Source organism: Cyprinus carpio, chromosome B24, assembly GCF_018340385.1.
Source record: "Cyprinus carpio isolate SPL01 chromosome B24, ASM1834038v1, whole genome shotgun sequence".
NCBI lineage: Eukaryota > Metazoa > Chordata > Actinopteri > Cypriniformes > Cyprinidae > Cyprinus > Cyprinus carpio.
In genome coordinates this window covers 10,401,640-10,413,778 of record NC_056620.1, presented here as the reverse complement: position 1 = coordinate 10,413,778, position 12,139 = coordinate 10,401,640, and the positions used below count along the sequence as shown (strand labels likewise).

The following is a 12,139-nucleotide window of genomic DNA, read 5'->3' as shown; positions in this document are numbered from 1 at the left end:
GAGATGGGAAAAAAGGAATGTAAAAGACCATTTTAACTGTAAAAGTAAAAAAAACTGCTAACTGTGGTATAGTAAGTTTTCTTACTATAAACTGTGAAAAACAATAATAGATCTAACAAGACATTTCATTTAATTTTACGGTGAAATACTGTAAAGTCATCTTAGAATGGACAGTCTTTTTAAAATAATTTATAGTTTATTTTGTTTTTTTGGAAGTTATGTGCATTTGGGTTAAGTTGGTAAATAAATGTTTTTTGCATTAATTTAGTGTGATGTCTGCTACTATGATGGTGTTTTGCATTTGTATGATACCGTGCACCTTCTATATATTAGTATTTACCACAATTTCTGAATTTTCAAAGTTCAAGGAGAAGTTACTATCATTAAAATTTAATTATTCTTCAAAAACCATTTTGTTTTTGTTTTTCTGTGGACACAAAAGGAGAATTTTGAATAATGTGCTAGTAGCTCTTTACTATTAAACAATGAATAGGGACTGGAGCTTTTAAGCATTCGAAAGAACACAAAAGCACCAAAAAGAGATTGCATTTAATCAAGGAATCACAGGTAATTAGTACAATTTGTGTATTTTATTAGTATACTAGTGTTCTGAATTTTTCTGTGTGAGAAACAAACTGAAATTTATGTTGTTATTCCTGATAAACCACATGCATTATTAGGAACTGAAAATCAATCATGAACCAATCTGTGAATAATTCCGTGAACCAATCGTCAAACCAATCTGCTAACAAATCACTCATATTGATTTTTTAAAAATGTATTTATAAAATTATTTATCAATTAAAAATTAAACAAAAAATAGCTAATATATGTATATTTTAAATATTTGAAAATCTAAAAGTTTTTAATGATGTGTACAGTTGTAAGGAAAATGTCACATTTTACTTGATGGTTACACCACATGACATTTTTTCTTAATTTAAGTGTTCTGAAGTGTTCTATGTGAAAAAAACAGACCAAAATTTATGTTGTTATTCCCTGATAAACTCCTGGGTTATTAGAATCTGGATCAGACAGATTCGTACTGTAACAAATCATTCAGACTGTTTTGCAGAACCAAATCAACTGAATCAATTCAAAAGAATTCAAACATATGCCACTTCCTACATGAATGTACCAAGGAGAGAATTTTCAGTGAACAATTTTTTTTTGAAGCTTCAAAACTCCAGTCCCCATTCCTTTGCAAGTGCATGGAAAAGAATAACCACTACATTATTAAAGATGTGTTCCGTTGTGTTTCACAATCCGGGATTATGAAGGTGAGTAAAATATATTTTGGGGTGACCTTTAAGTAAATGAAGTCTTTGACAAAGTGAAACCTCACCAATTCTCTGTCTCTTGAGGTTCTTCTGCATTTACCGGCATAAAGAATGACCCATCACATGATGACTATGCTATTTTACAAAATTACAAGCTCGCTGAAATTCTGTCTCACCAAACGGCTGCTCTGGGCCTGAATAATTGATCAGATATTGAAAAGCTCTAATAAAAGGAGGCAGCTTGCTATGCAGTTGACATTCTTGTCTTCGGCCGTTATAGACACATCTCTAATACATGAAGGAAAAGGCTGATTAGGCAGAAGAGTGCAAATGTTGTTCCTTATTTTTATCTCTCCAGGAGAGCAGAATTTGAAATAGAAGATTAGGTTACCGTGGTGCAATCTGTCATGCTAAGGGAACACGCCCCAACCGGTGCCAACGCCAACTAGTTAAGAGCTCCCTGCTGCATGCAGTAACACGATCAGAACAAAACAGCATATTTATGACATACTGTAAACAGCATAATGTGCAAATATAAACAAACTTTTTTATTTTGTCAAATGAAAATATTAAAAAGATGTTAAGTACAAAACATTTTTGTTTTTCATAAAAGAATCAACAGATAGACCTCAACACAAAACGATAAACACTGAATTAAAGATTACTGAGCCATGCCACCTCATAAAAACAAAGCCTGTCAGAGATCAATGTCTCTTAAAATATCAGATGATTTGACTTTATGACATTACAAGATTCAGGTTGGAAAATGTCACGTGGTGTGACTCCCCATAAACTTTTGAAAAGGGTTATTTATTGTTAAAGGTGCAATAGGTGATTGTGATTTTTTTGTTGTTTTGGTTGAAAGTCTCTTCACATCCCGATAGCAATCATTAAGTTAAGTGGTCTAAATGTATTTATATGTATTTATATATTCTGTGGAAGGCGTAGGACTGAGAAATGTTCGTCCAATCAAAACGCTCGGTCCGAGCGTTTTAATTGGCTTTCCTTCCTGCCTGTCAAATATGCATTTGCATAACTCAGCGCAACCTGTTCGCGCAGACAGGATATGTCATCAGCGTGTTCACGTACGCTGTGCAGACAGATGGCAGAGTACATGTAACTGTTGTTGCTGCTCAAGAGTTTGCTAATACTTCTTTAGCAAAGTGTGGACTTACTTCACGAATATTACAACAAACAGCAGAGACGCACAATATATACACGGCAACAGGTACTGTTTACTAACAAGGTGATAGCGCCAACTACAGGCCTGGCATACGTAATACAACGTTTTTTGCCATTTTGCAGATATGTGTAAACGCGAATCATTTTGAAAACGTTGTCATGTATACATGAAACTTTATAAAAACACAAGGGAAAAACTTTTAAATTTTTGACTACATCGTTGTCGTGTAAATATAGCCTTAATCATTAAGACGTGTGATTAAGTTAAGTAATGTTACTTAATGGTTACACCACTTTTTTTTTTCGCCAAAACATACACTTTTTAAAATAAAGGTTTTTTTTTTTTTTTTTTTTTTTTTTTTGAAGCAATGCTACAGAAGAACCATTTTTTTGGCCTGCAACACCATCAGCTGTGGTTTCTTTAATAAATTGTACCTTTTACCAACGCAAAAGGTGATGAATTGAAAAAAATGTTTAGCAGCGCGATCAATTATTCATGTTGTCTTTTACTCAAATCAGCTCTTGATGAATAATTAAAATTAATCTCATTACAGGAGATTTCATTATGAGATAATTTAATTAAATGGAGGCCCAAGGATCTCAGACGTTTGTGGGACATGGGTGCTCGCTGTGCTGCTTTAATGGGCTGAGGGAGCACAGGAGTGGGAGGTTACACACATGAGTACATACATTATTTAATGGCTTCTTCTAAATAAAGACAAATCAATAATATGTTGTCATCTCATCATGTGTAGAAAGCATTTCTAGAGCCACGGCTTATCAGCTGGCCTACATCACAGTCTGTCATATAAATCTTACTAATAGTTTAGTGCTTTAAAACGATATACCTATGCATCAGGGCTAAATGCATGTGAAAAACGGCAGCAACGAAAAGAAAAAGCTCCTTTACCGCTGAGGTCAAATGTGCCTTTACGAATTATGAAGGGTACAACTTGTACATCTGATCCGAAAAAATAAATGATATCACGGTCTTGTGGGAGCCATTAGGAAGCTTTTTTTGTGGGGAGATTTTTTGCATGTCTTGTCTTCAGGAGCACTTAAGAAGCCGAGGAATTCCTCTGAGCCTGTGATACACATCTAGGTAATGTTCTGGCTGAAGCCATTTTGTGCCATCCAGATATCAAGTGTTAAAGGTTTTTCACACACTCACACACACGCTCGTCCACATCACATTATATCATAACACGGGTGGATTTAAGTTGAGTCACAGAACCGCAGGTCACTCATATAGTGGAGGAATGTTTGAATGAATCACACATGACTGTTTGAGAATGTCACGCCATGACACATTGCAATACCTGGATAATGTTACAGGTAATGTTTTAATTGTGTACAGGTTCAAAAGAAAAACTTGAAAAGGAAATTTGGCCCGATTTTCTGTTAAAAAGTAAATAACAGTTTTCAAATACTTCTCAAATTTAATGATTGTGGTCAATTCCTGCATTCTCGGGTCAGATATTTCTGAATACTGACCTTTGTACATGGCAACACTGAATGAATAACTAACCACTCATCCGGTTTCCAACAAAGCTGATCTCTCGGTCTCCCCATGACCTCTGAAAGAAAGACAATAAGATTATTTAAACTCAAATTAATAATTATTTCATTCATTAAATATAACATTTATTCATTTATCTGTAAAATAGACAAGTGCCCAACTAGACATTCAGTTCCCTAAATTGGAGTTCAATGTTCCTGGACACTCCACTGCCTTTTTAACAAAACAAAACAAAACAAAACAAAACAAAACAAAACAAAACAAAACAAAACAAAACAAAACAAAACAAAACAAAACAAAACAAAACAAAACAAAACAACAACCTAATCACAACAAAACAAAAACCACAGCACAAAACAATTAAAGAATTCAATACAATTAAAAAGTAAAATAAATAGTGTTAAAAAAACATAAAAATATAAATAAATTATTATTTTTTAAATATTAAGTTAGAAAGGTTTTTTTTGCATAATGAAAGCCTGACTATACATTACTATACATAAAGGTTTAAACTTTACATATACGCCACCATTTATAAAAAGTTGAATATATACAGTATTACATATTAAACACATAAAGTACATATTTAATTTTTTCATAATAAGGCGTGGTAAATAAAAATCCTTGAATGATACAAGGCAAAGGACAATAAGCGTTTGAATTTCATTTTAGCATAATGTATATTCAGACACAGGCTTCAATTTAAAAGAGGAAACCATAGCCATAAACATTAGCATTTTGTGCAAACAACTGCGTAATTTGTTTAGCCTCATAATAAGCTGGGAGATGGCATACAATGAAAGAAAGCCTTTTGGTTTTTAAAATGAATAAAAATTGATTGCGCCCCAATAAAAAACGAATTGGCAGAGTGTTAACTGAATTGCACTCAAACGTCTGTAGCAGTCCCTGGTCGCTTTATTGTGTGCTAATGCAATAGAGCACACTTAGCAATAAATGCATCTTTCTGATGAGCTCGGAGAGGTTTTCCAAAATGGCCTGATGAAATTGTCCAAATTAGATTAGGCTGAGCTGCTAATGACTCTTAAAACAAAGGAAAATCTCCAAATAAAATTAGCCGAGCCTCTTTGTTCTCTAAATAAATCATATGTAAATTACTGTCATTGGAAAAAGATGCCTGCCTGGAGGGTAAAGGTTTCATTATCTCAATGGGTTTGAAACTCTAATAAGGAGGCTCCTCCAAGACAATTAAAACTTGAAAATAAATCACAGGAAATTTATCTAACTTGCAGAAAGCCTCTCTGAATCCTGATACTATATTTTTTCTCAGAAATTTAAGATTTGATTATCCTTGGGCAGTTGCTCCGTATGACTCCTCGAGACATCTTATATCAGGATGTGACAGCTTCTGTTTGTTTAATAGACTTTCTGACTCATTTCTTTTCATTGAATTAAAATTCAGACAAGCATGTGAAGTGTTTAAGAAAAAGTTCAATTGTTTAGAGCTTATTTGAATAGATTCCAGTCACTCCGTTGACAAACCAAACAGGCTGATATGACAAGTCTGCAGCAATTACTACAGCAAATAAACAGAATGAATGAAGTTTGAGAACAGCTTGAGTGTGACTCAATACAAACACAGGGATTCCAGTTGCTTAGGTACAGGTAACTGCTCTAGTCTTCCTGCCATTCAGGTAATTCTGCGTATTGTTCGCATTTTATCCCTGTTTGGCCTGGTGGACTTGCTAAGCTTTGGTGGAGAAGAAAACGTCACAGAGACCTAAAAACACAACATCATACAGGTGCTCTTGAAATAAGCAAGGATTGTGTGGTTGTTTTCTGCAATGCAGAAATGCTGCTAATTCACTAAAATCTCAAATAAGAAACAATGACATACATAAAGAGAATAAGGCAATAAACCATAAGTGGTTGCAGACATTAACATTTTAATCATGGTAAAATCCCTGTAACTACCAGCCTTGAATAGCTTATTGCGTTATTTTCTGCTACAGCTTCAAAATGTTGCTCTCCAATCAGAATTCAGAGTTATTGGCACCTTACTTTCACTTTCCTGATCTGTCTCTATTCAATGAATACCTCTCAAAAAACAGCTTCATCTAAGTACGGAAGTTTCTTATGCTCATCAAAGCTGCATTTATATGATCAAAATACAGTAAAATCTATAAAACTAAAAAATATTATTACAATTTAAAATAGCTGTTTTCCATTTTAATATATTTTAAAATGTAATTTATTCCTGTGATGCAAAGCTGATTTTTTTTAATTTTTATTAGCCATTACTCCAGGCTTCAGTGTCACTCATTCTAATATGCCTTATCAATATTAAAATTTTTGTGGAAACTGAGTTTTTTATTTTTATTTTTTTCAGGATTCCCTGATGAATAGAAAGATCAAAAGAGCTGTTTTCTTTTTTTAAAATAGAAATCTTTTGTAACATGTATTTACTGTCACTTCTGATCAATTTAATGCATTCTTGCTGAATAAAATAATTATTTCATTCAAAATAAAGAATATCTTACTGAGCCAAAATTTTAAACAGTAATTTAAACAGTAGTGTAAATTTACATAAGAATGTGTTAATTTTATTTACATTTTGCAAATTATAATATACATTATATAATATTATAATATGATCACATCCACTTAATTTAGGTTAACAAAACGTACCAATTACATCTTCCGTAGCTGTCAAGCAGTGTCATATTTCATTTCAGCAAATGGAGCGACATTAATTGCTCCAAGTGTTCTTAAAGGGGCTAGAAAACACATTACCATAATTGAAAGTCCATACTGTGGTAAAAATAACTGTTCTCGTGTTGAGCTAGACCCAGTGGTGCCTTTTGCTGTCTGTTGGTGAGAACTAAATATATTTTCTGCATTCTGAATGGCATTCCAGTCCAAAGTGTATGTGCCAGTAGTTAACATTGTATCATAAATAGTTTTCTCAGCCAAAGCATTTTCAAAAAGGGTCTTAAGCGGAGGAAGTGCAACTTTCAGAGTTATTCATCTTTTTATCCTCTTGCTAAAAGCAAATTTTGGCAAATATTCTAATATCTAAGTATTCATATGAATTGATTTCTGGCAACATGGTGGAGTTGTATTGCAGGGTCTCAACACTGGGCCAATATTATGTCACTTAGACCACCTGTTCCTGGAAAAAGTCATCACCCTTAAGCAGTTCCGGCTGGCTTCCAAAAAGTGAACCTTTCTGAACTGCTGCCTTTGGTACTGATTTGTGAGTAAGCAGGCAGCAACAGCCACTCTAAGTTTGTGAGTGGTTAGAGGGCTTACATAAGGGATGGACGGACTCTGCACATGTCACTCAACATCAGGGTGCAGCAGTAACGGGTCTTTGCCAGATTTAAGCACTAATGAGAACACAGTTAGGATGCAAAACGTATGTGAGCTCCTCCATGTTCCAATAGTTTCATGTTAATGGGGACCGGCTGTGTTGTGAGATTCTGAAGTCTGACAATCTATCCATGAATTTATAACAATGGAAAACTAATGATCATAGCCCAACAACCACAACTTTAAAGTGTAGTTAAAAGAGAAACTTATTATTTACTCACCCATGTCATTTAAATCGGTAAAAGTAGTAGAAATGTATTTTTTATGAAGTTATTTCACTGGTTTGCCGTTGGGGGGGGGGGGGGACTAGCGTCTATGGTTTTTACCTTATTTCAGATCAGTTTTATCAATCTGTAGACATTTTAAATGAGACATGTTTGTAATTAAAAGGATGCGTAGCAGTTAATAGTCTCTTACTGGCCTGTTTAGACAAGCTCTCCTTAAAAAAAGCCTTGCCAATTAATAACAATTGTAAAAAAAAAAAAAAATATTATATATATATATATATATATATATATATATATATATTAAAATACAGATAACTTCATATTTAATGATATATTATTTTTATTTTAAAGCATTTAATGTATTATACTTTCAAGAAAACATTTGTAATTGGTTTGTAAAAACTGCTTTTATGCATGTTTTGGCCTGAGTTTTTGCTGCATTTACACAGTTTAGACCAGCAGTTTCCAGCTAGTTTATACTAGCTCCTCCCACCAATGTCTGTTTGGGATTGACAACAAAAATACGTGTTAAGCAACTGGCAGTAAATTTTGACGCGATCGACCCGAGTTTGAAACCACCTTTTGCTGAACTCATTCTTCTCTCTTTTCCTATCACATATGAGATCAGAAAGACATTATTTGTTTGTTTATTTTATAAAAATGAAGTAAATGTCACTTTTATATTTCCACTTTTCAAATATTGAGTAGGGATCCATTTAATAATTGTAATAAATATGATATGCATTCAGTGTTATTACTGCATATGGTTTTATACTGTACTACAATACAGATTTACAAATAACTGCCTTTTTTTTTTTTTGCTCTAAGTATAAACAGCATCTACTATTTACACTTACTGCTATGAAAATGCTACTATTTTTACACAGTCTAAATAGAACTGTTATTTGCACTTAGTGAAAATAGCATATCACTAAAACAATGCTGCTATTTTTACTTATTGTAAATAGAATCCAGTACTATTTGCACTTAGTGTAAATAACATCTATAGCTAAGAAATTATGCTATTTTCACTTAGTGTAAATCGCATCTATCTCTATTTGCACAAATGGCCACTGCCTTTTTAAAGTGAACTTTTAACAACCCATAATATGAAAGACAGAATTCAGTCAGATTACTCTGCCTCTATCTTATGTTAATCATAAGTCTCAAATTCTAAACTACCTCTAAAATAACCACATTAATATCAGAATAAATTAATATAAAATTAATATAAAATATAAATTTTGATGGTTATGGGAACAAAAGCCAAGCTCAAATATTGTAATTCTTTTGGAAAATTCACAACACTAAAAAAGCTGTATATAATGTCTGCATGCACATGTTTTCACATGAATCAAAATACTCCTTTAAAAAACAACGCTATAGCTGCTCACACTAAAGCTGCTCACACGATTTCATAAAATGAAAGATCAAGCACACAGTAATTCACTCTCTTCCATGTGCTTAATTGTGTTTGTTTTTTGTGTGGATTTTTTTTTGTTTGTATTTTTCCGAAAACTTTCTCTGGTTGAAATGACATTTATTATTTTGTGCAAGCTCCTGTTTTAAAGACTAAATGTGAAGAGAGAAACACAGTTGTTTCCAGCAGAGAGAGTCCTTGGTGAAATCACTTCACACTTTGAGAGAGGTGCTGACAGTAGGGATCAGGGCTGCGTAAGTTATTCCAGAGGTCTCAGCAGGATAGCAAATGATGTGACCTAAACATGCAGCCGATAAGCCTGTGACATACAGGGAAACAATCTCTGCTCTACCTCCAGCAATATATTCATCTGCATGAGCTGACTGCTTCACGAAAGGCCCCGGGGGCCAGCAGAGGGGGTAGTGTGCTTCCTGACACTCTTATTGGCAGGCCCACATGGAATCTGCAGACTTTTCTCATATTTCTTCATTAATTGTAGTGGAAAATCTTTGGGATTCTGCAGATACAGTAGATAAATCTGCAAATATGAAATCTGCATCCACAGATTGTGCGTGCCATAATACCATACTGAGAAGAAGAAGAAAAAAAAAAAAAAAAAAAAAAACCTTGGTGTAGGAAAATTGCTAGCAAATTTCATGAACATTTACATGAAATGGCTAGTAACACACTGACTTAAGGGCGAAGTAGAAAAACTGAAATGGTATTTTCTTGTAAAGCATACTCCAATAATCTTTATTTGCAACTTAGAATTTTTTTTTTTTTTTTAACAGTGTGTGGATTTATTTTAATATTATCTATTATTAGTAGAATTATCTTAACTATTATAGATTTTTATATTTTATTAATCATTAATTAGCTTTTATTTTTATATTTTGTTTTTTGTTCTTTTTTTAGTTTTTTTTTTTTTTTTTTTTTAATTATATTCATTACTATTTTTAAAATTAAATTATTAAATTTAAATTTCAGTAATTCGGTTATGTTTTTTTCTTTTTTAATATTAATATGTTTTAATTTATTTTTATTATTATTTTTCAGTTTTTAGTTTCAGTTTTTATTTCCAATCAGTAGTTTTAAATAACTTATTTCTCTTTTCAGTTACTTGCCAAGGCAACATTATCATTTTTGATATTGCAATTTAATTTAAATATATTTTTTTTTTTTTTTTTAATTTAAATTTTAGTTACTTTTCAGTAATTCTATTTTTTAATACTATGTAGGCGGGCCGATGCTCCTGTCTTGCATGCAACGATTGCAGTCCTACTGGCGAAGGATGCGATAGAGCTGGTCCCTCCAGCCAATATGAGGATAGGGTTTTTCGCACTTCCTTCATTGTACCCATTCATCGGTTATTGTTCAAGATGTTAACGCAGAAACGCATCTTCATGTGTGTCCGTCCCCGAGATTGGTTTGCAGCGATCGACCTGAAGGACGCGTACTTCCTGTGTCGATCCTTCCCGCGTCACAGACCATTTTGCATTTGTGTTCCAAAGTACGGGCATATCAGTATAGATCCTGCTGCTTTTGGGCTGTCCCTGTCTCCCCGTGTCTTCATGAAAGTCCGCAGAGGCGGCTCTTGTTTCCCTCAGAGAGCAGGGTGTTCGCATCTCAATGATTGGCTTATACTAGCACAGTCTCGGGATCAGTTTGTGTGAGCACAGGGACCTGGTGCTCCATCACCTCAGCCTGTTGGGTCTTTTGGGTTCAACTGGAAAAAGAGCAAACTCTCCCCAACACAGAGGATCTCTTTTTCTTGGTATGGAGTTGGATCCGGTCCAAACCACAGCGCTGCCTCACAGAGGAACTTGCGCGGTCGTGCTGACCTGTTTGAATTCATTCAAGGGCAGGATGGCGGCCCACTGAAACTATTTCAGAGGCTCCTGGGGCATTGGCCAGCTGCAGCGGTACTTACTGCTAGGGCTATTGCACTTTATTGTACTCAGACCAATTCAGCACTGGCTTCATGGCTGAGTCCCGAGTAGGGAGTGGCAGCGCAGCACTCACCAGGTCCAAGTTACACCGGCCTGTCGCCAAACCTTCACCCTGTGGTCAGATCTTACTTTTCTCTGGGCAGGAGTGCCCCTGGAACAGGTCTCCAGGCATGCTGTGGTTTACACGGATGCCTCCACCACCGGCTTGGAGATGTTTTGGAGCCGCTCAGGTAGACCTGTTTGCTTCTCCAGAGACCTCTCACTGCCAGTTGTACTCCCTGACCGAGGGAACACTTGGCATTGGCACACAACTGGCCGCGGGGCCTGCGCAAGTATGAAAAAGCCCCTGGATGAGGCAGACCCAGCCCTAGCTTTGCTCTGTCCTGTCCAAGCCCTGGCATGCTACATAGACCGAACACAAAGCTTTAGGACCTCAGACCAGCTCCTTGTGTGTTACATAGGCCGGCAGAAGGGGAAGGCTGTCTCTAAGCAGAGGTTGGCCCACTGGATTGTGGATGCCATCACCCTGGCTTATGAAAGTGAAAGTGACGTGAAGTAAATTATGGTGAGGTGTACTATGATTTCGTTTTCTGCATTTAACCCATCCAAAGTGCACACACACAGCAGTGAACACGCACACACCCTGAACACACACCCGGAGCAGTAGGCAGCCATTTATGCTGCGGCACCCGGGGAGCAGTTGGGGGTTTGGTGCCTTGCTCAAGGGCACCTAAGTTGTGGTATTGAGGGTGTAGAGAGCGCTGTACATTCACTCCCCCCACCTACAATTCCTGCCAGCCCGAGACTCGAACTTGCTGGAGACAGCATGCCTGGAGACCTTTATCAGGCACACGGTGTGCCCTGCCTGTTCAGGTTGCGAGCTCAATGTACTAGGAGTGTTGCATCCTCCTGGGTGCTGGCTCGTGGCGCCTCGCTGACAGATATCTGTAGAGCTGCGGGCTGGGTGACCCCAACATGTTCGCTAGATTCTATAGACTTCATGTGGAGCCGGTATCCTCCTGTTATCTCACCTCAAATGGGTAGTGGCACTGAGAGGCCCCGGTTAGTGTCAGCTTGCTAAAACTACTCTAGAGTGTCAGTACTGTAGACCCTCTCAAGCTCCTCCATCCCCTCGGAGCCAGATGCAGCAGAACGTCCGGCACCATGCCCTCACTCACTGAATCCTTGAGAACCGGTAGACGGCTGGGTTCCATATATGAGACCTAAGTGGA

At 36.0% G+C, this 12,139-nt stretch overlaps 1 protein-coding gene across 1 annotated transcript in view; it reads right to left on the bottom strand.

Moving 5' to 3' along the window:
* Positions 1-12,139, bottom strand: part of eya1 (EYA transcriptional coactivator and phosphatase 1) — a 77,548-nt gene that overhangs the window by 53,447 nt on the left and 11,962 nt on the right. Inside the window, exon 3 of the mRNA XM_042751660.1 lies at positions 3,991-4,039. Within this exon, the coding sequence (XP_042607594.1) occupies positions 3,991-4,039 (49 nt within the window). The remainder of the gene's footprint in view (positions 1-3,990; positions 4,040-12,139) is intronic.